Source organism: Mirounga angustirostris, unplaced genomic scaffold (assembly GCF_029215605.1).
Source record: "Mirounga angustirostris isolate CCGP_5_RB_7025 unplaced genomic scaffold, mMirAng1.0.hap1 SCAF_10, whole genome shotgun sequence".
Taxonomy (NCBI): Eukaryota; Metazoa; Chordata; class Mammalia; order Carnivora; family Phocidae; genus Mirounga; species Mirounga angustirostris.
In genome coordinates this window covers 122,903,325-122,930,732 of record NW_026991718.1, presented here as the reverse complement: position 1 = coordinate 122,930,732, position 27,408 = coordinate 122,903,325, and the positions used below count along the sequence as shown (strand labels likewise).

The 27,408-nt window shown below is 56.2% G+C and overlaps 1 protein-coding gene across 4 annotated transcripts; it reads left to right on the top strand.

The window, feature by feature from the left end:
• The first annotated feature begins 58 nt into the window (after positions 1-58).
• Positions 59-27,039, top strand: ADA (adenosine deaminase). Of its 4 annotated transcripts, none has more exons than XM_045885809.3 (12): positions 59-196; positions 10,361-10,422; positions 15,941-16,063; positions 20,653-20,796; positions 21,531-21,646; positions 22,913-23,040; positions 23,756-23,827; positions 23,909-24,010; positions 24,164-24,228; positions 25,449-25,578; positions 26,215-26,317; positions 26,738-27,039. In XM_045885809.3, exons 1-12 carry the CDS (start codon positions 164-166, stop codon positions 26,749-26,751), a joined length of 1,092 nt encoding a protein of 363 aa, XP_045741765.1. In that variant the 5' UTR covers positions 59-163; the 3' UTR covers positions 26,752-27,039. The 4 variants fall into 4 exon arrangements, with proteins under 4 accessions (XP_045741765.1, XP_064429282.1, XP_064429283.1 ...); XM_064573212.1 differs by having other exon boundaries at positions 26,735-27,039; XM_064573214.1 differs by lacking the exon at positions 59-196 and adding an exon at positions 13,064-13,212 and having other exon boundaries at positions 26,735-27,039.
• Positions 27,040-27,408: the final 369 nt, after the last annotated feature.

Sequence of the window (27,408 nt, the reverse complement as noted above, 5' to 3'; positions counted from 1 at the left end):
GCGAGGGGGCGGGGGCTTCGGCGAGGGGGCGGCCCCCGTGCGGGGCGGGGCTGGGGCGGGGCCGGGCCCCTTAAGAGGATCGTGGCGCGCAGCGGTCCCGGCAGGTCCCCGGGGTGAGCACCGGCCGGCGGAGGGAACCACGCAGGGGCGCACGCTTGGCACCATGACCCAGACGCCCGCCTTCGACAAGCCCAAAGTGAGCGCGGGCGGGACTCGGGGTCCGGGGGGGTCCGGCTCCTGGTCGGGCTGGAGGGCTTAGGGGCGTCCACAGCCCGGGAGAGAACCGGGGCCCCAGCAGCCGCTTCCTTCCCTCAGCTCAGGCCCTCGCTGCCTCCAGGCAGTTTAATGAGAGACAATGAAGCTGGGAGGGTCCTGAATCCCCAGGCGCTCCGGCTGGCTTCCGCGCTCTGCTTCTGCCGGTGATTTGGCCTCTCGGAGTCTCAGTTTCACTACCTGTGAAATGGGCCTCGGGGCACCGCCAGCGGCTGGGTAGCTGTGTGAGGCTAGGCAGGGGGCTTGACCCCTCGAACCTCGCCTGTAAAATGGGGCCCGGTGTCTACATCCATAGGCCCCTAAAGTGCTGTGGAAACAGCTTTATACTCCAGCACTGCGATGATTTTGTGAGCCAAGGAGCTCAGGTTGTGAATGTGCCAGTCAGGAGGACCAGGCCATAGAGCGGAGGGAGGGGGTCAGGGCGCCCCTCTCTCCCTGCTAGGGGCTGAGTGGGCCTTAGGCCTTGGGTTCATTTGGGGCGAGCCACAGCTACTGGCCTCAAGGGATAACTCTGTGGTCCCTCCTCCCACCAGCTGTGGCCTTTTGGGAAAGTCTGGGTCAGGGAGGGTCTGGGCCCACTTGACAGGCTTTGGAGCCCTGAGATTCAGTCCACGGAGGGAAGGGGTCCAGGGGGTCTGTCCAGCAGAGCGAGTCAGCTAGCAGGGTTTGAGACTGCTGGGGGATCACAGGAAGGAGTGAGCTGTAATCAGACTCAACTTACCTCTCGGAGAAATAGGTGTAAGTGATGATGGCAGATATCACAAAAGCGTTGGTGAGAATCCCATGTGTGTATGGGAATGTGGGGGGTGGGTGGGCGGGCAGCACTGGAGGAGGGAAGGCCTAGCCCCCACTGCTGCTGCCCCCACCCTAGGCTCAGCTACCCCCTGCCAGATGTTGTGAGCTGGGGAGCCCTCCTGCCGGACCCCACCCCATGCCTCTACAACTTGTCTGGATGCCGCATCACTGGTGCTTCTTTCCTTGTGAAGTCTCTTTTGTTTTCTTCTTCTTTTTTAAGTGCTTTTGGATTCCCTCTGTCCTTGGGAAGGTGGTTCCCCTGATATGAATCCTGAGGCAGTAGAAAAAGTCCCTAGACTGAGAGTGAACTTGGAGTTATGGAGATAAATGAGAGGCAACGCTTCTGTAGAATTTACTATATGCACCAAATCCACCCTTGCGATACTTGTAACAGCCCTGTGAGGGAGGGACTATTTTACTATTTTGGGGCCTCAGCCAGTCCTGTCTACTTAAGGCTGGCAGGTTATTTCCCCTCTGTGGGCCTCAGTTTCCACACCTGGTAAATGGGCCCCACCTGCTTGGCGGTGGGATGTCCAGAAGTTAGAAGGGGATGCTTGAGAGGGGAGGTAGAGTGTTCTCCACTGTGTAGATGAGATGTGATTAAATTTTATATTGCAAGGAGGGGACGTGGCTCAGCTGGCAGGAGAAGCAAAGAGGAGCGTGTCTCAGCCACTGCAATCAAAGCCAGCTCCCTGCCTTCCTGTGGGTGGGACAGATCCTAATGAGAACTAGTATTAGTAGCTGGAGCTAATTGTTATTGCTCTGTGCTGGGTGCTGTTCTGAACACGTTATTTTCATTAATTCATTTGATTCTAGCAATGACTCTGAGGTCGTTGGTATCATCCCATTATACAGATGAATAGAGGCACAGAGAGATTAATGAGGCCTGAGATCACACAATGAGGACGTAGCCAAGCTGGGGCTGAGCCCAGGCGGGCTGGCTTCAAACATCCCATAGCCAGTGTTCCTGAAACTGCCTTTGCAGAAGCCTTTGGGGTAGGGGTGCTGGGCCTCTCTGGGACAGGAGCCTCTGCTGGGCTGTTTGGCGTCTTATGCCAACCACTAGGTGAGGCCCAGCACCTGGCCAGCTTTAAGAAGGCAGAGCAAGGCTATGCTTTCTAAACTTTAATGTGTACTCAAGTCACCTTGTTAACACTGAGACACTGAACTGGGAGGCTGGGGGTGGGACTTGAGATGTTCCCTTCTAACAGGCTCACAGGTGACTCTGATACTCCTGGCCCACGGACCGCACTTTGAGTAGCAAGGCCCTAGGCGGCTGCCTCCCTGGGTTGATTGTGTTATTCCAACAAATGCTTTCTGAGCACCTGTTGGGCATTGGAGGAGGTACGGGGGAGGTGGAAGGGTGGCCCTTATCAGTCTATTTCTACACGAGGCAAGGCTGGAAATCCCGTGGTACTCAGAAGTTCTTTGTCATGGAGGACAATGCTGATCACATGCCTGTTTTTGTAATGACAGTGGGTACCAGGCACCTTCCGTGATTTACATCACAGTTCTCTGGACAACTGGACAAGGTAGATCGCTTCCTCCCCCTTTAACAGACTAGGAAAGAGACGTGAAGTGACTTCGTCCAAGGTCACACAAAATGAGCATCTCAAAGCTGTAGACCAGCAAGTGAGCTGGCCCAGGTTGGAAGAGCACAGTTTCTACACCGTCCCTCCCTGATGCAGAGAACTGGGGCTAAATCTCCCACTTAAATTTAAGTAGGCTCTGTGCTCAGCGTTTGGCTTGAACTCACAACTGAGATCAAGAGTTGGATGCTCTACCCACTGCACCAGCCAGGCGCCCCGCCCACATCATATTTACTTTCTCCTTTTTGAATGTTTACTCTGTACCAGGCACTGTTCTAACTGCTTTGCATATATTCATTTAATGCTCAGTATCGCTTTAAGATAGGTCCTCTTCATTTCTGTAGGAGGAAATGACTCAGGGAGGGGAGGGAACTTTCCAAAGGCACACAGCCAGAAAGCAGAGCTAGACTTGAACCCAGTTCTACCTAAAACTGAAAGAGATACTGTCAACTGCCTTGCCAATTTGCCCTTCCCACTTTTTGGGGAGGGAGTGGACTCAGTCATTTCGGGCCTCGGATAGACTGAGGGTGGGTCCCTGCCTCGCTGTTTGTCAGCCACAAGAGCTCAGGTGGACATTTCTCTGACTCTGTTTCCTTCTCTGTAAAATGGGTTGATTAAAACCAAGATCATGGGTTCTTGGGGAAATTGTGCTGAGTGGCACTTGTGAAGTCCCTGGCTGGCTGGCAGCAGGCCCTTAAGTGCTTTTCCTCCCCACTGGGGCTGTAATGCCAACTCCCAACCCCCCCACCGCCGCAGTGTCTTTCTTACCTCTTGACTTCCTGCCACAAAGCCACCGGAAAGCCCACTGGAAAAGCCTACTGTTAGCACGGTTTTGGGCTTTCCGTGCTTTTTGGTTATCAGAGAGCCAGCTGTTTTTGTTTTTATTTTTTATTTAAAGATTTTATTTTAGAGCAAGCGAGGGTGCATGAGTTGGGAGGGGCAGAGGGAGAAGCAGACTCCCCGCTGAGCAGGGAGCCCGTTGTAGGACTCCATCCCAGGACCCTGAGATCATGACCTGAGCCGAAGGCAGACACTTAACCAACTGAGCCACCCAGGCGCCCTGAGCCACCTGTTTTTTAAAAAGCCTCCTAAGGAGCTTGCCTTACCCATTAGAACTCATGGGCGTTTTGGAGGGAAGGGAATGAATGAGATTGGGTTTCAAGGAAGCCTTTTGTTTGACAGAGGAAGCAAGGACAAGAGAGGGGAGATGTGGTCACCCAGCGAGGTAGGGGAGGCTGACCACGTTCCTGATTCGGCATCCGACCTTGGGGTTGGCCTGGCCTAGATGGCGAGGGGCCCTGTGAGCTGGGAGGAATGTGTCTCCCTATCCAGTTGTCCTGGGGGGGTTCCCCCCCTGGGGCAGGGAAGGGAGCACTGTGTCTGGCTTTGGACAGGGGAGAAGAGTAGGCCGGGGGTGGGGGGGGGGCACAGTGAGTTCAAGCCTATATGTACTCAGTTTTGGGGGCAGGCTCCCTCTTACCCCTTAGGGTTCTGAGGCCCCAGAGCAGCAAGGTGAGGGAAGAAACAAGCTCTGGGGTCCTTGTGACCATGGGGGCAGAACAGTGAGTTTTCCTATCTGTACAATGGGAATCTGATTCATCCCCAGGCGTCAGTGGGGGGGGAGGGGGGGCACGCCCATGCTAGCTGCTGTGGATCCTTATCCTTGTCATGGTTCTCAATCCTGTTGAGATTTTACCAGCATTGACTCAGCTCTGATGCACGATGAAGGGAGTGGATTGTGGCAGTTACAACCTCTGGCTTTCACTCAGACAGCTTCCGGCTGTGGTACTTACTAGTCCAGACTGAGGCTGGTTCCTTAATCTCTCTGTGTCTCAGGCTCCTCACCTAGGAAATGGGGGAAGGACTGTGTTGCGTTCCTAGGCTGTTGCTCCACAGGATGTGTCCCTGGCTGAAGATCTGACTTCCCTTCTCTGAAACCTCTGGGGAAGCTCCCGCAGCAATTGAGAGCTCAGTCAGGCCCCAAGACAGCAGGAGGCACCATTACTGTACCTCTGAGCTGTAGGAGCTCAGATGGGGCTGAGCGCGGAGGACTTCCTGGAGGAGGTGTGACTGAAATAATATGTCAGCCCAGGGCTGCCCTGTCTCCTGGCTTTACCCCAAAAGTCCGCTGAGAGGCCATGGTGGGCACTGACCCCTGGCACTACGCAGCTCATTGCCAAGAGCCGGGCTAGGAAGTGAGAGGCTGGCTGGCAGGGGGCACCTGCCGCTCATCCGGGTTCTGGGGGCCGGTCAAGCAACGCTGGCTACTCTGCCCTGTCTGGGTTCTCTTCCAGGCCCGGGCTGAGCATCTCTCTGTGTCCCAGAGAGCGGACACAGCCCTGCTGACCTAGGACAGGGAGAGGAGAAAACCATCACTTGGTCATTTGATGTGTACTGAGCACTTTTTGCTGTGCTGGGCACGGTCCTAAACCCCGAAGACATGACATAATGACCGCACTTTGAGGGAACTAATAGGGAGACAGCTGTGGTAAGTGAATTTAAAAAGTCAGCAGTTTGAAAACCAAACCAGATGGTGTGTTTGGGGGCGCCTGGGGAGAAGTAGTTTGACTCTCAGGTGTGTCTCGAAGGCGCATGGCCTGCCAGTTAGGAGCGGGAGTTCGATCTGGGAGCGTCTGGCCCAGGAGTCCATGACCCGTGTCCTTGCTGGTTCTGCCACTGACCCCTCGGGTGAGTGAATTGTACCTCCCTGGGCCTCGGCTGGCTGGCTGGCCTCTCCTGAGAACAAGACGTAACATGTTCGCCCGTGCCCCGTGCCCCCACTGTGCCCAGCACCTAGTGGGGGCTTAGTAAATATTTGGCCACGGGGGATGCTTCCTACTCCTCTCTGGGATTTCCTGCAGCTCTGTCAGAGGCTTGCTGAGTCAGCCTCCTGGAGAGCAAGTGCGGGGGAGTAGGGGTGAGACTCCCCTCCAGAGAGGTCATGCGGCTAGGCACAGGGCAGGGGTGTGGGACCTGGGCTTAGAGGTAGAGAGACTGGGGTTCTAACCCAGCTCTGCGGCTATCGGCCTGGGCAGCATAGGGCCCGTGGCCGGGTTCCTGCGAGTTTACCATTTCCCCTGTCTGCCGCCCAGGGCTAATGTGCACCTTGCCTGGGGGTCAAGATTAATTGAGATAAAGGACCTGATAATAGGAGGTAGCTGCTGTTATTGCTGAATTGCTTACGACAGCCTCTCTGAGGCTAGGCCTGCAGGGAAAGGGTAGTAAAAGCTCTAGACTCAGACCCTGGTTCAAATCCTGACTCCATCCCTGCCTGCCTTTGTGTCCCTGGATGCTTCTTTGACCTTTCAGGTTTCTCCTCTGCAGAATGGTAGTGAAGTTCTTGCCTTACTGGTTGTGCAGATGAACTCAGTTCATGTGTGTACACGGGCCAGCCCATAGTAGGTACTCAGTAGTCCGAGGACGCTGCTATTCCTTTTCCCTGAATGGGGACAGCGGAGCAGGGTCCCCACCCAGTCTCTGAGCTTACACCCCATTGTCACCTGGGGTATGCGGACAGACGTCTTCATGGGTAGTGGCTATTTTCCAGAATGTTCCGTGGGAGGCCTGCCTGAGCTTGGGCTGCCTGAGGAGGTGGTTGCTGCCTCTGCTCCTCCCCTGAAAAGTGTCTAGGCAGCTTCCCAGGAAGCCCCGGCGTGGTGGAGCAGCAGGCTTTCGCTGTCCCTAGGGGTGCTCTTGCCTCCTGCGTCCTGGCTGGCTCTCTGAGCCCCTCTTCCCCTGCTCTGCTGCACTGGGGAGCACTTCCTGCGCTTGGAGCTGCGGGCAGGTACTCCCCGTGGGTGCTTACCTCTTATCCTGACTGCCAGGCGGCTCTGGCTTCCCTCTCCCCTGCTTTGCATATGGCAGCCGGAAAGAGCTTTTACACGGTGCCTCCTGATCCAGAACACGTCAGTGGATCCCCCCTCCGGCACCCCCTGACCTTCTGTGGTCTCCCCTCTCCCCCACAAACCTCATTCTCCATATCAAGCCAGTTCCCTCCCTGCTGCCTGACTCCGATTACTCTGCCCCGGCCCTTCTCTGTCCTTCCTCCTTTCCCCTGGACAGCTCTTCCTCCCGGCCCCTCCTCCATCATTGTCTCCAGCAACCCCTTTTCTCGGGCAGCCTTGCAACCTGCCCCCGTCACTCCCACCGCCCAGAGAAGCCATTGTCCTCACCCCCTCCAGCCCTTTCTTCCCCTTCAGGGGTGAAATTCTGGAAAGGCGAATCTACACTTCCTCCATTTTGTTGCCTTTACTTATTTCTTACCCCATTCCAGCATGGATTCGGGCCTCTGGAACATTTCCTGTAGGACAGTGGTTCTCAACCTTGGCTTCAGGTATTGAAAACCAGCAACAACCCCATGCTCAGGCCCAGGCCAAAGGACTGTGACTTTGCAGACCAGGGTGGGCCCAGGTGTAAGTGACTTTCCAAAGCTTCCCAGGTGCTCCTAACGGGCAGCCCGGGCTGAGCATCTCTCCTCCGGCCCCCGAGCCCCGTGGCCTTAGCGTGTTTCTGCTCTCCTCTTGCTTGACCCCTGGCGGGACCCGACCATATTCCTTTTGTGTAGCAGCTCTAACAAGTTACCACCACACCGGGTAGCTTAGAACAACAGGAATCTTCTCCCCATTCTGGAGGTCAGAAGTCCAGCGTCAAGGTGTCGTTGTTAGGGCCACACCCTCTGAGAGATCTGTTTGTTGCCTCCTCCAGCTTCAGGTGGCTCCGGGCCATGCTTGGCTCGCAACCACACAGCTCCCGTCTGCCTCAGTGGTCCCGTTGCTCCCGCCTCTTAGAAGAGTTTCGCTCAAAACTCTGCCTCCCTCATAAGGAGATAATCCAGGACAAACTCCTCAAGACTTTAAACCACCTTTTTTTTTTTTTTTTGCACCATGGGAAGTAATACAGGTTCTGGGGATTCAGATGTAGACCTATTTGGGGGGCTACCGTCCACTGACCCAGTGGGCCGCCACTCCTTGCAATCTGACCGTCCCTTGCCTTCTGCACCCTCCCCTTCCTGGCTTCCTTTCTGCCCCTCTGGCAACTCTTCTTCGGGGTCCCCCTCTCCTGCAGAGCCACTGGGTGCTGGTGCTTCCGGAGGCTTCCTCCCCTGCACCTTCCTTGACCCCACTCTCCCTGGGTGAGCTCGTTCAAGACCTCGGTTTCAGCTGTCCATATTCCTACTTGCACTGCCAGTCGGGGTCTCTGAGCGCGCTAGAACTTCCTATGCATTGGCTCTGTCCATTTACATTGGGATGGTTCAGAGGCATCCCAGCCGAGCATCCCTAAGATCAAACTGACCGTGTCCCTCTCCCCGCACCGCTGCCCCTCCTTCTCCCTTAACACTTGCGCTTCTTCCTGGATGGCGTCCAGAGTGTGGGAATCACGACCGACACCCACCCAGCCCTACACTGAGGCATCCTCCTTGACCCCTCTTTCTGCCCCCCCCCATCTGTCTTGCTTCCCTGGTCCAAAGCACCATCCTCTCTCATAAACTGGACCTCAGTAGCCTCCACCAGCCTTGCCTTCTAGCCGGCTTCAAACCCAGTCCTGGCTTCTCTGTGCTCTCCGTTAAAACGACTCCTTGTGGCCTGGGTGGCCCCGCAGCCTGTCCAGCCCCACGACCCCTCCCTTCTCAGAGCTGGGTTTCCGGCCCTCTCCTGCACCACCGGCTCGCCTACCACATGGCCTTTGCACGTGCTGTTGCCGATGCCTGGAGTGCTCTTCCTACCTTCCTCCTCAGCCTGCCTTTGCCTAGTTGGTCCCTCTTCATCTTTTGGATCTTGGCTCAAGCTCTGTTTTCTGCGGAAGCCGTGGCTGGCCCTTGAGCTGGGTCAGGTCTTTTGTTTGTCATTGCCTTTGTAGGATGGTGCCTCTCAAGGAGTTGACTTGGCTTGTGATTGTACATTTGTCACTGACCTTACTCACTGCCTCTTCCCTGGCTGGACCACAAGCATCACAGGAGCGGGACTCAATGCGTGGAGCTTTACCCTCCATCCCTAGCACCCGGCAGGGCCCCGACAGTTTGGTGAATGCAGGGCTCTTCACTGATGCCGTTTTAGCATTTGCTCCGTGCTAAGTGTGGGGCGAGCCCACTACACGCATGAACATGGTCAAGCCTCACATAAGCCCTAGGAGGAAGGCATCTTCTCCCTCTTGGACCGATGAGGATGCCAAGGCCCTGAAAGTGAAGTCGCTTTCTCCAGGCCTCCAGGGGGTGAGTGGAGGAGCCAGGATTCCAGATTGAACCACAGAGTATCCTCCCTCTCTGGCCAGATCCTCTGTCGCGTGCGGGTTAAGGATAAACAAACCCTGCAGGCTCAGAGAGGGGAGGGCCCCTGCCCAAGGTCTCACAACTCCTTGGCGGTTCCCTGGGCTGGAAGCTTCAGTGTTCCCGATGCTGAACATTTTTTGAGAATGGGATGAACATTTAGCTAAGTGGGCATTGAACTTGTTTTGTCAGGGAATCCAACAACTCCCTTGCCTCTGAGCCTGTGCGTGAGTGCCGCTGGGTCCTTTGCAGGCTGGGTGACTTCCAGAGAGGTCTGGTTGCTCGGACTTCCTGCTGGGAGGCAGGCTTGGTAGCTCTGGGCCTGCTGGCCTCCTTGGGCCTGTAGCTCCCTCCCTCGCCAGGGCAGATACTTTCTCGTCCAGGTCCCCAAATTCCAGGGAAGGCCCCAACCTGGCAGACATCAGTGGAGTTTTCTAGATCTCCCCCAGACCCAGGGAAAGTCCCTTTCCCCCTGTCTCCCAACACCTGTTGTGCTTAACAGCTCCTGGGAGATGCCCTGGCGGAGACGCTGGGCTGCTTCATATAAACCCACTTGTCCACCTACACTGTGGGTTGTTTGTTTGTTTGTTTAATCCTTACAGTTGTTCTCCGACAAGGAAGCAGAAATACGCTGTTTTGCAGTTGAGGAAACAGAGGGCCTGAGAGATCAAGTGTCTTGGCCGAGACCACACAGCCAGTGAAGCGGCGGAGCTGGGAATCCGGCTGATGGGCTGTCTCCAAAGCCCATGTCCTTAATCTCCTGGCTTTGAGTGCCAAGCGATGTTCGTGGGGCCGCGCGTGTGTAGGAGATGATCACCCAGATGACCGAGTACCCAGTACCCTTTCTGAAGTACTGGAAAGCTCTTGTGTCCCCTCCTATTGATTCCCGAGAACTGGGCTTAACTAACACCTGCTTTTGAAAATGGAGCCTGGGTTTTTGAAACCCAATGTGGCATAGTCACGGGCCCAGGAAGTCTGTAGTCAACACTTCTTGTTGGGTTTTGTTTAGTGAGTTGGCAGAGCGTGGGCTCTGCCAGCATGGTGGCGCCGTGGCTGGCCTGCGTTTAAGGCCACTGGCTTTGGGCTTGGGCTAGAATTCTCGTTCTGCCATTTACCAGCTGTGGTTCAGAGCCGAGGTACTGCGTTGGGTTCCTGCCTCTACGGCTTGCTGTGCGAACTCGGGCAACTTCTTTAACCTCCCTGAAACTCAAGTGTGGTTGAACCTCTGTGGTCTTAGCCGTGAAAGAGCTAGAGATGACTGTTAAATCCACCCCCCTCCCAGATGAGGAGGAAACAAGATGGTGTGCATAAAGAGCTTAGTGGAGCGTCTGTGGCAGGTGTCCAGTCAGTGGGACTAATGGTTATCACGGTCCTTCCAACATTCATGGGTGTTTGCTCTCTACCCCCCACCCCCCTGTTTCCTCTCTCTGCCCCCTTGCAGGTGGAATTGCACGTCCATCTAGATGGGGCCATCAAGCCTGAAACCATCTTATACTATGGCAGGTAAGTCCACAGAGAAGAGACCTTCCTCCCCAGCATTTGGGGACATGTGGGGGGTCCATGGCTCAACCCAGAGGCCTCTGGAGAATTCCAGGGTGGTTGTTCCTTCCTATATGCCCATGGAAGGAAGCCGGCCCCCTGGCCAGAAGAAGGTGGTCTGTGGAGAAATGGCAGCCCCTGCTTTCTGTGCTTCTGACTCTTGTCCTCCTGCTGCCAGGTGAGCCAGGAGGAACTTGCCCCACCTTATATGCAGGTGCATGAGCGCGCACACGCACACACACACACACACACGGGAGGAGGCAGTTCCCAGGGTGGAACCAGTCATCGTTTTGACTCCGCAGAGAGCCCTGTGGCAGAGGTGATGTCCCTGCATGGGATGCCGGCACCTTTTGCTGAGCATCTCTGGTGCTGGGCTGAGCCCTCTCCTGGAGTCAGCAAATCTAACCCCTGCGCAGAGGAGGAGGGCACGGCTAACCCCACCTCACTGAGGAGAGCCGGGGGGCGGGCGGGCTCAGGAAAACAAAGGCCGTTGCCTGAGGCCACACGACAATAAACAGGAGGTCTAGAGTTGACCGAGGGCCATCTCTCCAAGGCTTTCCCTGTGTCCCCAGGGCAATTGCCTACTGGGGAATGTGGACAGGGGGCCCCTCCTCTGGGGGCCCATCTTCATCTCCCAAGTAAGAATATGCCTCCTGCCTCGGCTCACGTGCATGCGGCTGGGTCCAAGGGTCCCAGTGAGGGATGCCTGCCCCTCCCTCCCCACCTCAGGGGCTCATGGTGGCCCCTCCCTTGGGTCCAGTGCTTAAGAGCAGGGACTTTAGAGGTCAGTGGGTCTGGATTCAAATATGGGCACACCGTTTCCTCGCTGCGACCTTGGCCTCTAGCTTGCGGGGGGAGAGCACGGCCTCCCTCCAGAGCTGACCTAGGAGATGGGGGCCCCTGCTGCCACCCACCTCTCCTTCCACAGACTGTGCTCGTCACGTGTTTGCTGGACACTCCTGTCATTCGGAGCTGGAAGGAGTCCGCCTCGCTCGTTGCCGGGAGCACTTCCGCTCCAGGCCCAAACGTGCGCACTCTGCTCCGTGAGCCCCAGTCCCCCGAGTTCTCCAGACGCTGCTGCTTCGGAGAACTGGTGAGGCTGGGGAGTCTGTCCCCAGTTCTCAGGAGCATCTCTTCCAGGAGAGCCAGAGCTCTGGCAAGAACACTTTTCTCCACTTTGTCCTACTTCCACGGACCTCCCTCTGCCCTAGGAAGTTGCCACTGATCTAATTCTCGACTCTCTGACGTCATTTGTTAGCATTTACTGGGCACCACGAGGCCCTGCATGGGGGCTGACGTACTGAATCCTCAGGACAACTTAAGGGGTGGTACTGTTGTGGCCGCATTTTATGGAGGAGGACACTGAGTCGTGATGGGTGAGGGGACTTAGGTAGTAAGCATGGCTGTGACCCCGAGTCCACACCCCTGACCATTACCTCTGCCAGCGAGGGGCTTGGACGGAGCCGTGCACGGAAACCACTTAGCTCAGGGCTAAGCACATTGTCCTCAAGGGCACTTAATGATGGTATTAATGATAAGCTCTGGCTGGGCGGGGTGAAGCTGCTTGGCTTATCTCTGCCTGTCCTTTGCCCGTGCTGAGTGCCAGTCATTGCCCCAGAGTCCCGAATGAGGCTGTTAGGCGGGTTATCGGGCACCATGACGGGATCTCCTCTTGGGTACTCGTTAAGGGGTCAGAGAGCACTTAGTAGTGGAGCAAGAAGGCGGGAGTCCAGGGCAGGGTGGAGAGAGGAGGGAGGGGAACCGCCTCTGGGGGGAGGCTGGTCGGATCTTCTGTTTCCCCATCACCTTGGCATCTCGGGAGCAGTTGAGGTGCCTCGGTGGGCCCATTGGGCAGGGGTGTTATGGGTGCCAGCTGAAGTCTGAGCTCGAGGTCAGCAGGCAGGGGACCTGGTCAGACTTGGCTATGGATGCCCATAAACACACTGGAGGACTTCCTGGTGGTGGTGGGCTGAGAGAAGGAAGGAAGCCCCTCTCTCCCTCTGGCCAAATCCAGTGGCCCCTCTTCTGCCTCTGTGATTTGGGCCTCCGCTGTGTTCTTACCCACTTCTTCCCTAAGCCTTTCCGGGGCTTCTCCTACCCCTCTCTCCATTTCCTTCATGAGCCTGTCTGCTTTTTTGCCACAGCACGTTCTGAACCTAACCCCGCTCTCCTCCCTTCACCAGCCTGTCCTGAGTCACCAGCATCCCTCATCTGGACTATGGCAATGGCTTCCTGACTGGTCTCCGGGTGGCCACTCTGGCCTCCCCCGTCTCCTGTCCCCACAGTACTGTAGTCAGAACACTGGTCTTTTTTTTAAAGATTTTATTTATTTATTAGAGATAGAGAGAGCATGAGTGGGGAGAAGAGGGAGAAGCAGGCTCCTGAGCAGGACCCTGGGATCACGACCCAGGCTGAAGGCAGTGGCTTAACCAACTGAGCCACCCAGGCGCCCCCAGAACACCGGTCTTAAAACCTAGTCTGACCAGTCCCTCCCCGGCTCAAATCCTCCCACACTCCCAGCTTGCTCAGTGTCAAAGCCAAAGTCCATTCATGGCCCTTAAGGACCTGCAAAGCCTGTGTTTCCTCTCTGACCTCTCCTCCTTAGTCCACGCTGGAGATTTCTCACACCTGCCAGACCTGGTAAACACAGAGAGGTTGAACAACTCTCCCAAGGTCACACAGCCTTTAAGGAACACAGCTGGGATTCAGAACCAGTCCATCAGGCTTTGGAGTTTGCTGTCTGACCCTGGACAGGTAAACCACCTCATTTCTTCTCTGTACCCAGCCACGAAAGTGCTATCTGTGTTACTGACAAGGGTGTGGAGGTCCTCAGATGGGACAGCTCCTCCCCTGAGTGTTCTGGCATGTACCGCAGGGGGATGGACTTTGAACTCCAGAGCCTGAGCTTTTCCTCCTCACTGGGCTCTCTGTGGCCAGGCTCCTTGTAGGCACGTCTCCCACCCTGGCAGGAAGAGGACTGGCCAAGGCCTGGCTGACAGGGGTGTTTAGGGAGCGTCTGAGGACCAAGCTCAGTCCCAGGGGGAGCCTCCTGTGTGGCAGGAGGACCCAGGGCCCTAGAAATAACTCCTCCTTGCCTCAGCTTGGTCGGAGCAGCTTCTGGAGGCCCAGTCCTATGTGAGATACCGAAGAGTGTCTCATGCTGTTTGTTTCCTGCTGGGACCCCTGCAGTAGCTCTCAGATCTGATAGCCAGGAGCTCTTAAATCTCTTCACGCCACTCCCCTGCTTGAAATCCTTCAGTGGTTTCCTGGAGCTTTGGGGATAAGGCCCCAACTTCTACGAAGCTTCCACTGGGCTCTGCCTGCCCTCTAGCTTATCACCTACCACTGACCCCACTCTGAACTCCAGCTGCCCTGCCCTCACCTTCTCTCCCGGCTTCTGCCTGAAGCCCCCTCTGTTCCTTCCTTCTCTCTCTTAATTCTAAGTGTCCCCTCTGACCAGCCTTCCCAGAGCACTCTGTGTGGCCAAGGATCTTTTGGTGGCTGACGAGGAGAGAGGCTGGAGAGGGTGGATCTAATGGGACAGACCGTTAGGAAGTAAAATAAGTGAGACTTGACTGGCTGGTGGGCAAGGCAGATGGAGCCCTGGGGAGGCCCCTGCACGGGTTGGGCAGCTGGGGGGCGGGGGCGTGGAGCTATATTTGGAAACATGGGGCATGGGGCAAGGAGGGGAGAGGTGGCAAGAGGTGGGGGGTCAGACGCCTGGGTCTGTCTTGGTCACTGCCATCTGTCCAGTGCCCGGGACATCGTAAGCCCTCAAGCAGTGGTGTGAGAGGTAGAGACCTCTGGATCTTGGGCTGAAAACCACGAGAGGGGAGGAGTTCATGTGGGCAGGGGTGTAAAAGGGAGGGTCTGCAAGAATGGTCAGGAGGAAGCGGTGGTCGAGGGAGCTGGAGGAAGACCGTCGGGAGCCTTGCACATAGCGGGTCCAGCAGGCCCAAGCACGCGTGGCCGCTGCGTCTGACCATGTGAGCACCAGAGCCTTCCTCTGCTTCCCCCACCGGCTCCCAGAAAGTTCTCCAAGACCCAGCACTTCACCGGTATGGGCTCTGCAGGGCCATGGTCACGGGGGACGTGGCCTCCTGAGGGGAAGGCTCCCGGGGCATGGAGCACTGCCCTCCGAGCAAGGACCACAGCAGGGGTGCCCTCTTCCCCACCATGTCCTGCAGGGATGGGGGCGCTGACTGCAGGCTAGGGGGGCACTGCGAGGGACTGGGGCCACCAGCAGGGAAGGAGGGCCTGTGTTGGGGGCTCCGGGGACAGGTGTTATGTTGGGAAACATCGTAGTATTTTAGGGACTGAGGTCCTTGACTTAACCACTGTTCAGTCAAACTTCCGTGTCTCTGGCAACCCCCCCGCTTCCATCTTCTGTTCTTGCTTTGCAGATAACCCAGTGCTTGAACCTAATTGCATCACCTCATTTCTGTCATCATTTGCTCCTTTTTTTTTTTTTTAATCTTCTTTTCTTCTACTTGCTGGAGTTGTTTCTCTGCTGTATTTTCCATTCACTTTATTACATCCTGATGATTGGCCCCGTATTCGTTTAGATTTGCAGGAGCCCTTTCTTACTCTCAGGGGCCCCTTTCTGAACGGGATATTCTGTTTCTTCTCCCGTCCTGGAGGCGCTCCACCGTAGGGATTTTGTTTTCTTCTGTTCTCTGCCTTATTTCCTCGGAGTCCCCTTTGTCTCCTGCTTTGTCCCTTCATGGTGGAAGCATTTCTTGGATGTCTGGTGCTTTTTGCCTGCCCCTTTTCTCTTCAGAGTGGGGAAACTGAGGCCGGGGTGACCTGGGGGTTTTGGCAGGGAGGAGGCGGCTCCAGCGGGGGGGGGGGGGGGTTCTGGGTCAGCCTCGCATGGGGGGGGTGGTGCTGTGGGGGACAGGGGAGATGGCCGGTGGCCGGCGCACGCCCTGCCCGCGAGGCCCCCCCCCCCCCCCCCCCCCCCCCCCCCGGCCTGACCCTCTCCCCGCGCGCGGGGCCCGCAGTCCTCTCTGCTGCGCCGGCCACATGGAGGGCGGAGGCCAGAAGTCCGGTGCCTGCCCCCGGCCATTGTGGTGCTGCCGTTAGGGCGCTGATAACCCCTGACCTGGCGGACGACCAGCTGGCTCTACCCGCTCCGGGGCTGAGGAGGAAACTGGGGGCTTGCCCCGGCACCTTCCCTGTCCCCCGGCGCTGGGGTGTGTGTGCGTGCATGGGTGTGTGTGCGTGTCCGTGTGTGTACAGACTCGAGCCCCACTTATCCGCCTTGAGGTCCCCTGGCAGGTCACGGCCTCGGGGACGGGGCGGGGGGGGTTGCTGGAAGGATTCCAGCCCGGGTTCTCTATGCCCCAGGCCTCCGTTTTCCCGTCTGTTCAGTGGGAGGAGTTGGAGGAAGAGGTCCCCGGGGTTCCCGCCCCGGCGCCTGGGAGGAGCTCCTTGGCGCCCGCGGGGAAGTAGCCCACCGGCCTCCCTGTTTGGTTCCCAGGAAGCGGGGGATTGCCCTCCCGGCTGAGACCCCAGGCGAGCTGCAGGACATCATCGGCATGGACAAGCCGCTCGGCCTCTCCGGCTTCCTGGCCAAGTTTGACTACTACATGCCCGCCATCGCGTGAGTCAGCCTCCCGGGCGGCCCCGTACCTGTGCCCGCCACCTGCCCTTCTGCGGCTCATATTGTGTGTACTTGTGTGACTCTCTCCACACCTCTTGGGCCTTGATTTTCCTGTCTGGAAAGTGGGTATAATGTCTAGAAATTTCTTCAACTTCTACAGGACAGTGAGAGTGTGAGGTCAAGAGCCCACATCCTAGTGCCCGATTCTTTCATGAAATAACTGTGACCTTGGGAAAATTTACCCTCTCTGGGCCTCTGTTCCCTCATCCAGACAATGGGGCTTGTGATCCTATCTACCTCCTGGGGCTGGAGTTTGGAATGGACACAGCACTGTCCTCAGCAAGCTGCCTCTTACAGTGAATGACAGTTGCTACCTTTCTGGATCACCAGGCACAGCTGTTTTTATATTTCTTTCCGTTCCTTCCATCTTTTCGTAGCAGAGTATCTTAGATCTGGAAGAGCGTGTGTGTAGCTCTCAGAACTATACTTTTTGTAGTTGCCGGCGGTCCTGCTAGGTAGATGCACTCCTCGTTTGCAGAGGACGAAACGAAGGCTCAGGGGAGTGTAGGAACTTGCCCAGGACCACAGAGCTGGCAGGGGTGAAGCCCAGATCCCACCCTGAGGCCACCTTGAGCTTCCTGGCATGAGGCAGGGTTCCCCAGGGCAGGTGAGAGGCAGGCCTCTGCAGTCTGCTGCCAGAGCTCAGGAAGGGGAAGAGGCAAATGGGCGGGGGGTAGTTAGGGAAAGCTGCCTGGAGGAGGAAGCAAGGTGCAGGCTTGGGGATAGAGAAGGTGTGAAGTCGTCCAGAGGGCTAGAGCGGAGGAAAGGTTTGGGCCATGTGCCAGTTATGGGTTGTTGGAGGACCAGTGAAGGTCTGGGAGGCACACGGAGGCCCTTGGCTGGACAAGCGGCAGGACAGTGTAGGAGGAGTTCTGGGGAAGGAAGATGTGTGCCAAGGCTGCTTGCTGGAAGCTTTTGGACTCAGCCTGGAAAACACCGACTGTCGCCATCCCTGGCCCTGGTAAGCAGAGGCACTGACACACCACGCCTCCCTGGAGGCACCTGTCCTATCTCCTGCAACACGCCCCCCACCAGAATAAACACACGGGTGGAGCTCCTGTACAGGCCGAGGCCCCTCTCCCCTGTCACCCCCAAGGCAGCTCCTGTCCCCCTGGCCACAAAACAAGATGCCCAGCTCCCTGAAGGCCCAAGATGACCAGGCTGTTCGGCATTGTCTCCTTCTGAGTGGCTTGGCCTTTGGGGCTATGGCCCATAAGACTAATGTCCATACTACGCCCTTGCCACTATCCACAGGTGTCAGGGGAGAGCCCTTGTCCTCTGCCCTTACCCTTCTGCTCATTTCTCTCCCAACACACGGGCCTCCTATGGCACCTGGGGCAACAAACACACTCCCAGTCTCAGGTCCTCCGTGCATGCTGTTCCCTCTGCCTGGAATGCTGTTCCCCGTAGATGCCCTGTAGCTAGCTTCCTCGCCTCCTTCTCAGGTGTGCTCAAGTGTTGCTTTTTCAGTGAGGCCTTCCCTGACTGTACCACGGAGAATTGTATTCCCCTTCCCTGTTTTATATGTATCCATAGGTCATTTCACCACGTAACCTACTGTAGATTGTATGTTTCACTTACTTGTCTATCCTGCTAAACTGTAGCCTCCGTGAGGACAAGGATTTTGTCTACCTTGTTTGCTATAATCCCAGTGCTGGTCACAGTGTGGAATGAATGCGTGCCACCGCTGTGGGGGAGATCGGGCACCCTCTTCCTGGGAGGCCAGCTCCCCTGCAGCAGGTCCGAGATCCCAGATCCAGGCCCTGCCCTTGCCGGCCAGGGAAGACCACAGCTGCCCATCCTTATCCTCAAAAGCGTGGTACGTCCAGTGACCCTTCTGGGCTTGGCCAGTTTCCCCAAGGCCCTTTGCTTGCACATCCTGCATTCTGGTGACCATTCTGTGTTCAGTCTTCGTGGTGGAAACTTCCAGCTAGGCTCAGCTCACTGTCCCTTGACCACCACTTAGTGTGGCCCTGGCAGGTTAATGTGTGCCTTGCTTCTGAAAGAGCCAACACTCAACAACTAAAAGACTTCACGGATCTGTCTGTCCTACTCAGCACTGGCCTCGGTGAGTTTTATGAAGTTTAACATCTTTGTCCTCACAGTAGTGTTGGATGTAGGTGTCAGGGTGACTAACCAGAGTCCTGCAACAGTTAAGTGTGGGAACCAGGATTTAGGAGTCCCGGGTTTCTCCCCCACCCCAGGATACCCTCTGGATTTGTCTGTCTGTGTTCTTTCCTCTCATTTTTAGTTTTATTGGGGTATAATTGATCAGTAAAAATTGTATGTGCCTAAGGTGTTTTGAACTGCATATATATTGTGAAATGATCACCACAGTCAAGTTAACATCCATCACTGCAGATAGTTACCTCTTGCTGTGTGTGTGTGTGTGTGTGTGTGTGTGTGTGTGTGGTGGGAACACTTACGATCTACCCTTCTAGCAAGTCTCAAGTATATGCTACAGTATTGTTAACTATGGTCGTCATGCCGAGCATTCGTTCTCCAGAACTGAGCTCTTACAGAGCTGAAACTCTGTACCGTTTGACCGACATCTCCCACTTCCCCCTTCCCCGCTCAACCTGCCCCTGACAACTATTGTTCTACTTTCTGCTTTTATGAATTTGACTATTTTAGATTCCACATGCAAGTGAGATTGTGCAGTATTTGTTTTCCTGCACCTGGCTTATTTCACCTAGCGTAACGTCCTCCAGGGTCATCCATGTTGCAAATGGCAGAATTACCTTAAGGCTGAATGATGTGTGTGTGTGTGTGTGTGTGACATTTTCTTAATCCATTCGTCCGTCATTGGACCTTTAGGCTGTCACCATGTCTTGGCTATTGTAAATAACATGCTGCAGTGAACGTCGTGGGGCAGATATCTGAGATACTGACTTCGTTGCCTTTGGATAAAGATCCGGAAGTGGGATTGCTGGATCATATGGTAACTTTTTAAAACCTTTCTTGAGGCACCTTCACACTGTTCTTCACGGTGGCTGCACCAATTTGCATTCCTACCAACAGCGCACGAGGGGCCCTGTTCTCGGTGTGCTTGCCAGCACTTGGTGATTGTAGCCACCTTGACAGGTGTGAGGTGATCTGTCCTCGTGGTTCCGATTTGCATTTCCCTGATGATTAGGGATGCTAATCGCCAAGGAAATGCACCATTCCATAAAACTTTGGCCATTTGTATGTCTTTTGAGAAATGTTTATTCGGGTCCTTTGCCCATTTTTTAATCCAATTATTTGGTGTTTTTGCTACTGAGGGGTAGAAGTTCCTCGTATGCTTTGATCTTAGCCCCTCATCAGATAGGATTTGCAGATATTTTCTCCCACTCTGTAGGTTGCCTTTTCACTCTGTTGAAGATTCCCCTTGCCGTATGTGCTTTTGTATCTGATGCGGTCCCACTTATCTTTGTTTTTTGTTTTTTTTTCCCCACTTATCTTTGTGTTTGTTGCCTGCGTTCTTTTTTTCTCTCCCCTGCTGACCTATGCCCATCACCCAACAAACATTTGAGTGGCTGCCACATCCCAGGCTCCGTCCTGGGCTGAGGGTCCTCCTAGCCATGACAAGACTGATGTCAGGGCCCTTGTCTCATGGAGACTACATTCTAGTAGGAGAGATGAAAATTGATAAGCCATGCGATAATAAGGCCAAGTGGGGGTATGCGCCACGGTGGTAAAGCCCAGGGGAACAGGTAGAGAATGACAGAGAAGCCCTTTTAAGGCAAGGTGGTCAGGGAAGTGCTCTCTGAGGAGGCCAGGCTGGAGCTGGATTTAAATGGAGAGAAGGAGCATAGGATGATCCAGGGGGAAGAGCCATGTGGGCTGGGGGAGCTGCGAACACAAAGGCCCTGACCTGGGAACAAACTTGACTGTTCCTTGGACAGAAAGAAGGCTCTGGTGGCCTCATGGAATGAGTGAGAAGGAAGGTCTGGGGAGAGTGACAGGGGCCAGTGTCTACAGGCCTTGTGGGCTGGGCCGTGGAATTGAGATTTCATTCTACGCGGTAGGAAGCCACGAGGGTTCAGGGTGGAAGAGCACTGTGGTTTGATTCACATTTTAAAAAGATTGCTTTAGGGGTGCCCAGGTGGCTCAGTCAGTTAAGCATCTGCCTTCGGCTCGGGTTGTGATCCCAGGGTCCTGGGATTGAGCCCCATGTCGGGCTCCCTGCTCGGCGGGGAACCTGCTTCTCCCTCTCCCTCTGCTGCTCCCCCTGCTTGTGCTCTTCTGCTCTGTCAAATAAATAAAATCTTAAAAAGATTGCTCTAGCCACTGGGTGGAAAACATGTAGACACGGAGGTCTGTTTAGGAGGTGGTTAGAACCTGGGTGGAGGGGGCAAGAATTGGTTTGGAGGTAGAGCTGACAGGACCTGCCGTGCTTCTAGGATCTTCTCCGCAGATACCCAGAACTTGCGGTTGGGGGCCAAAAGTGGGTTTGATCTGCCACGGGTTGGGAACAGCCTTGTTACTCCTGGAGCTCCGGAGAGACTTCAGGAAGGTTGTCCCCAACCCCTCTCTTCCTTTCCCAGGGGCTGCCGGGAGGCCATCAAAAGGATTGCCTATGAATTCGTCGAGATGAAGGCCAAGGAGGGTGTGGTGTATGTGGAGGTGCGTTACAGCCCGCACCTGCTGGCCAACTCCAAAGTGGAACCGATCCCCTGGAACCAGGCCGAGTGAGTGATGCCTGGTGGGGTGGCTGAACCTGGGACCCAAGGGGTAGACTGTTGGGAGCCCCTGACCTAATCTTGCTCCCTGGTCCTGTCCATGGCCTCAGAAAGGTGGGTTTAACTCTGTCACAAGAGACATGGTTCCCAGCCCTCACCTGGGCTTATTTTTTAATTTTTTTTTACCTTTGGTAAAAGTATCTGGTTATGTCTTACTCACACCTCCTCCCCACCCCCCGTCCTGGACACAGGCCCACAGTCTAGGAACATTAACCCCCTTGTCTAGGGACTTCTAGGTGTCCCATTCTAACCCTGTAACTGAAGTGAGTGTGGCCCATTCCTGCCCCTCTGCCTGGACCCCAGAGATCTCTAAGTGGTATCAGCCAACTCCCTTGCCCCCTTCCACTTAGGACTCTGATAGCTGTGGATGCAGGGGAATCAGACCAGGTGGGCTTAGCAGCGCCCTCCATCCGTGGGGGAGGGCTGTGTCTGAACTCCCCACCCCAACACACCTTACAGTCTGGAAGCGCCCAAGCAAGCTGGAAGGGGGGTGTGCCAGGGCTTGGGGCCATGTCTTTCCCCAGAGGCGGTGGGGTAGTAGGGGCTGGAGCTGCTGCTTGAAGATTCTTCTTTTTCTAACCCCCCCTGCCGCACCCCCCCCCCCCCGCCCATGTCCCAGTCCCGGGGCTGTCCTTTAGACCTTCCTTTGTCTCTGGCCCATCCCTCCTCCTCTCCCCACACAGAGGGGACCTCACCCCGGATGAGGTGGTAGCTCTGGTGAGCCAGAGCCTGCAGAAGGGAGAGCAAGACTTTGGGGTGAAGGTGCGGTCCATCCTGTGCTGCATGCGCCACCAGCCCAGTGAGTATGCCCTCAGCCCTGCCCCACGCTGCCCCTCTGACTCCGGCCCCTGCCTCCCAGCCCGGCACTGGAGCCGCATCTAGTCTCCCCCTGCCCCCAACACCATGGTATTGGTGGAACCCATCAGCAGGACCTTAGGGCTTCCTGAAGTCATTGGTGCCTACCCTGGGCAGGCTCAAAACTCCTGGCAGCAGAGAGACCCTTCTTCCCAGGGAGACCAGGCCTGACAGCCATGTGACCTGCATGCAGGAAGCATAAAACCAAAGGAACCTGAATAGAAAAAAAAAAAAACCATCTAAGCCAGGTTCTGATGAGCCCACAGTCCTCCCTTGAGACCCTGTGGGCCAGGCCTCTTCCTGTCTGCACCACAGGCCTTGGGAATAGGTCTGATTTCTGGGGCTTCCAAGGGTCTCCCTCGTGACTGATCAGATGTCCAGAGCTCGAGCTTCCAAGGTGTGCAGAGCCCCACTGTGTGACTTTGGACAAGTCCCTTCACCTCTTCAGACCGCAGGTACACATGGTCACAGGCGGTGATGGTACTTTGCTGTCTCTGCTCTAGGGGGCAGTGCGAACCAAAGGGTTCCCGCCCACCAAGGGGCCTGCCCGTGGACAGTGGCTTGCGTGGGTCTCCTCTGATCCTTGTGGCAGCCTCTGAGGCCCGGCTGCCATCCCTGAGCCTCCTCTGCCGGGTGGGGGAGCTGAGGCTGAGAGAGGTGCGGCCTCGTGCTCCTCAGGAAGGTGTAGAGCCCGCGTGAACACGCGGCCCTCTGGTTCCAAAGCCTGCGACTGTTCATTTTTAAACCCTTCATGATGACTTGGTTAGTTAAGAGGACAGAGTACGTTAGCAATAAGTTCAGTACCACTAGTGTGAGTGCTATTCTGGGCTTCAGTGTGAAACCTCGGGGGCCTCCATCTCTTCATCTGCTAAGTGGAGTTATGCCCCCCTTGAGGGCTGTCGTGGGGATCAAATGAGAACACAGCCATTTGTTGTTGACCCAGCCAGGCCCTGCCCTTGGTGCTTTCCATGCAGGGCCTTGCCACGGGCCTGTGCGGTGGCGGGTGGCATCCTCTCTGAGGGGAGAGGAAACTGAGGCCCTGGGTGGAGCAGTTTGCTGAAGGCCCTGTGCTTAGGCCATGGCAGCAAGGAGGTGAAGACAAGACCTGGGCCCTCCGCCTTGCGCTGGCCTCAGGTCGGGGGACAGTGAACAGGGGGGACCTCTCTCCTCGGTGCTGCCAACAGAGGCCGGGTGGGCATGTTGCCCACAGACTGGTCCCTGGAGGTGGTGGAGCTGTGTAAGAAGTACCAGCACCAGACTGTGGTGGCCGTGGACCTGGCTGGAGATGAGAACATCAAAGGGAGCAGCCTCTTCCCGGGACATGTGAAGGCCTTCGAGGTGGGTCCCCAGCGAAGGACGTGGGGAGGGGCTGGTGCGGGGTGGGCCGCAGGAGCTCGCTTCCACCCCGGAGGGAGTGGGCACAGGGACGGGAGACGGTGGGGCCGCCTCTGTCCTCAAGTGCGCCTTAGTTGGGTCTTGGGGTGCTAGAAATTGGGAATTTGGGATAAACAGAAGATCCCACTTGGTGTGGGGACTCGTGTGTGTGAGCCTGTTTCTGCCTGTAACTTGCTGTGTGACCTTGGGTGAGACTGTCCCTTCTCGGGGCTTCGGTTTCCTCTGTGGGGATGACAGAGCCTCACGATGCACTCACTCCCCGTGGCTGGAGCGTGGGCTTTAGGGCTGGGGCTCTGGTGTCTCATCGCCCTGATTCAGAGCTTGGCTCCCCTCTTCCTGTTTGATCATCGTCCTGTTACTTTCCTGGGCCTGTTTCTCCGATTGTAAAACAGGTATTAGAATATTTGTGGCTCTTAGGTAACATATACAAGCACTTTCATACGGTGACTGACACATAATAACTCTCTAATAAATGGTAGCTACCACTTAAACTAGGATTACACAAACAAAACCCCCAACTTCCCCATCTTGAAGCAGGGCAGCTGACTGAAGAAGGGCATGGTTCAAGCCTGCCAAAACTTGGACCCCAAGTGTGGTGAAGGCCGGGCCTGCTGGGGCCCTCCCCCAGGCCGCCCATGACCGACTCTCGCCCTTCCAGGAGGCTGTGAGGAGTGGCATTCACCGCACTGTCCACGCAGGGGAGGTGGGCTCCGCCGAGGTGGTGAGAGAGGTGAGGAGGCTGGGCTGGCGTGGGGCCCTTCTCCCCGCTTCCTCCCCACCTTGTATTGGGCTCCACTCCGCTTCTCCGCAGGCTGTGGACACGCTCAAGACAGAGAGGCTGGGACATGGCTACCACACGCTGGAGGACGAGACCCTTTACGCCAGGCTGCGGCAGGAAAACATGCACTTCGAGGCGAGTGGCCAGGGGGTGGGAGGGCAGAAGTGGAAAGCCAGGAGGGCCCCAGGAGCCGGGCCAGCGTGGCAGCTGGGAGGCCACTGTGGCTCCAGCCCGGGGCGTACAGGGAGGGGGGGTGCACGTGTGCCAACCACCCACCTGCTTTTCCAGGTCTGCCCCTGGTCCAGCTACCTCACAGGCGCCTGGAAGTGGGACACGGAGCACCCGATGGTTCGGTGAGGCCCGGTCCCTGGGGCCCATTCAGCTTTGTACCAGGAAGGCCAAGGGTGGGAGGGAAGTGGAGGGACTGGGCACTGGCCCGGGCGGGGCCTTCTTGCTAGGACATCTCTTCGAGTCCTTGGGAAGCAGTGCTGTGACATGACTGAGGTAGCTCAGGTCCTAAATAGCAGAACTGGGGGCCCTCTCACCCAAGCAGACATCGCAGAGTGCCCTGCTGCCCTGGGGGGGAGGGGGGCTCCCACACTCTAGACTCTGGACATCCGGAAGATGAGTCTCTCCAGCTCACGTGCTCCACCCTGCTCCCACCATCTAACTAGAGGCCTTGGCCCTTCTTCTGGTGGTCCTGTGACTGAGCCCTGGGAGCGGCGTCAGGCCTCAGGAGGGCAAAGCCACCTTTTCCTGACACAGGATAAGACAGCAAGAACGTGGGGCTACCACGGTCAGGCCAAGCTCAACGGCAGGAGCTTAGGCTCTGATGTTCTCATTACAAGGGGGTCCTGAGGGTTGCTTCGGGCCAGTGGAGTGTGTGGTACCTGCAGAGCGTCCCAGTGGAGGTTCTTGGAGGCACGTGGGTACACAGCCTGTGGGCTGGAGAAAGGCTCACGAATCAGCTACACAATAGATTCGGTGGCTGGAGAAGGGACAGCCTCAGGAGATGGTGGAGCGAGAGGGCCTAGGAGAGAACCCGGGACAGTGACACTGAAGGACAGACAGAAGGGACTGGTCTGAGAAATCAAGGGAAAGGGTTTTAAGAACAGTCAACAGTGTAAAACTGTACACACGTTGAGTAAAGAGCCAGGGAAGGCCCTCCTGGGTGTAAGGAGACCGTGACCTGGGACAGTGCCAGGAGCCCTTTCCATGGGCCGGTGGTTGAAGAGTCGATCCTAGTGGGATCGAGGTGAAAAGGGTATAGACGACTCTCCCAGAATGTTGGCTAGGAAGGTGAAGGCTAGAGAGGGTGGTGGCTGGAGGGGGTGCTGCTTGTTTGGCCTCCCCAGGCCCCCACTCTACCTGGTTCTCTTCTGCCTTTGCCTGGCTCTGGCCCACTCGGATGGGTGCGGGTCTGCAGAGGCTAGTTCCGTGGCATCGTGCAGGTCACCCGAGTTCTCTGAATTTCCTTCCCGTGTACGGTGAGCAGCTCTTCCAGGTTGAAGGGGACTATTCACATAAGAGTACAGGAAGCTCTTCCCTCCTCCCCACTCACCCCTCGATGCAGGTTCAAACATGACCAGGCTAACTACTCACTCAACACGGATGACCCACTCATCTTCAAGTCCACCCTGGAAACGGATTACCAGATGACCAAACAGGGCATGGACTTTACCGAAGAGGAGTTCAAGAGACTGGTGAGTGGGCGTAAGTCCTGGTGGCCTTGACTCTCGGCCTTGGGAGTGTGTGAGGCCTGCAGGTCTTGGCCAGGGCCCAGGACCTCTGGAGAGGAGGCGTTTGCCTCACCAGGCCAAGCGAGACCTAGAGGAGTTAGGTGCCTTCTATGGACAAGATCTCGAGCTGGCACACTGATCTACGACCAGGTTTTTCAGCCTTGGCTTGGGTCAAGTGCCTGCAAAGAATCCGTTAAAAGCTGTCAACTCTCTTCCCAGAAAGGTGTGCCGAGCTATACAATTCTGCACACACTTTTCAGGCCATTCGTAGATCCCAGGCCAAGCCCTTGATTTTAGGGGTTGTGATACCCCAAATGTGTCCCTGCAGGAGTATCTCTCCAGCCCCACATATCCCACCCGGTCTCCAATTTCTCCAGCTTCCTTCTGCCATCGCCGTGTCACTGAGTGACAATTTAAGAACACTGAACCTCATGGTCTCTGCTCGGGCATTTGCTGCCATGTGACATGGGACACGTCCTTCCCTACTGTGAGCTTAATCATTGCCGATGCTCATTGAAGAGGATGGCTCATCACTAGATTGCCAAGGGTTTCCTTCCATGCTCTCTGGTTTCATGTTATCTGCCATTCTGGCCCTTCTAGAATATCAATGCGGCAAAGTCCAGTTTCCTCCCGGAAGATGAGAAGCAGCAGCTTCTTGATCTGCTCTATAACGCCTATGGGATGCCATCTTTGGCCGCTGCAGGTATGTTCCTGGCTGAGCTTCTGGGCTCTTCATACAGCACTAAGGATGTATGAGGCCTCCCGGGCTACATGGCTGTAGCTGATGGCGCCTCTCACTAGGTTGGCTTACCTTCTGTATAATGCCATCCTCAGGCTGGTCTCGGGGGAGACTTTCTGAAGCCTAGTCCCAAAGGTCTTGGCAACATGGGCCATCTCCATGGTTGCCTAAAGCCAAGGGCAGGGGACCTGGGCCCAGGGCCCAGGTCCTAGCTCTGTTCCGCTCCTTCCTTCTGGTGTGACTTCGGCAAAGCATTCCCTTGCTCTAAGCCTTGGTCTCCCCCTCTGCAGAAAAGGGGTTCCCTGCTGGCTCTGATGTTGAGATTTTTTACATCCCAGGTACTAGCAGGTGCTAATCATTCTGTGTCTCTGACCTGGCAAGCAGGGCAGCATCCCTGAAGACGTCATGGCCACCTCTCCAAGCCCTCACCCTGTGGATGGAGCCTCCCCAGCGCTGTGGGGTTGAATGACACTTACCTTTACTCCTTCGAGGAAAATCGGCACAGTCAGCTACTGCTGCTCTTTGAAGCCTGTGTGCCTGTTTCTCCACACATGAATACCTCGGCACGCCGCATCTCTCCTCTGACTACGGGCCAGAGTCTGGTTGAATCTGAAACCTTCCTCCTATGGTGACTCATGCTGAAAATCTGGTGCTCAATAAACAAGCCAGTGGCTGGTACTATGCAGCACCATGGTCTTGGGCAGAGTGAGAACGGAAGGAGCCTCTGGGCTCCCAGACTTGGGCAGCCCGCTCAGCAGCAGGGTCCTGAGATCCTGGGTGGGGGCTGTGAGGAGGAAGCTAGAGCTTCTAACACTGGGGGCAAAGATGGGACCAGTCTGCTCTCCCTCCAGAAGAAACAAGGCTTCTCTTGAAGAGTGAATCTGCTTAAATGCTCCCTCTTAGCCCCCTCCCACTGTAGGTTTTAAGGGCTGGGCCTGCCCATCTGGCTGAGCTGTGGACTGGGGTGAGCAAGAGGGACAGATGGAAGACTCATCAGGCACCAGACCAAGGAGGGTGCCAGCCTCTGTGAAGACCGGCCTCTTCTCAGGTACTTC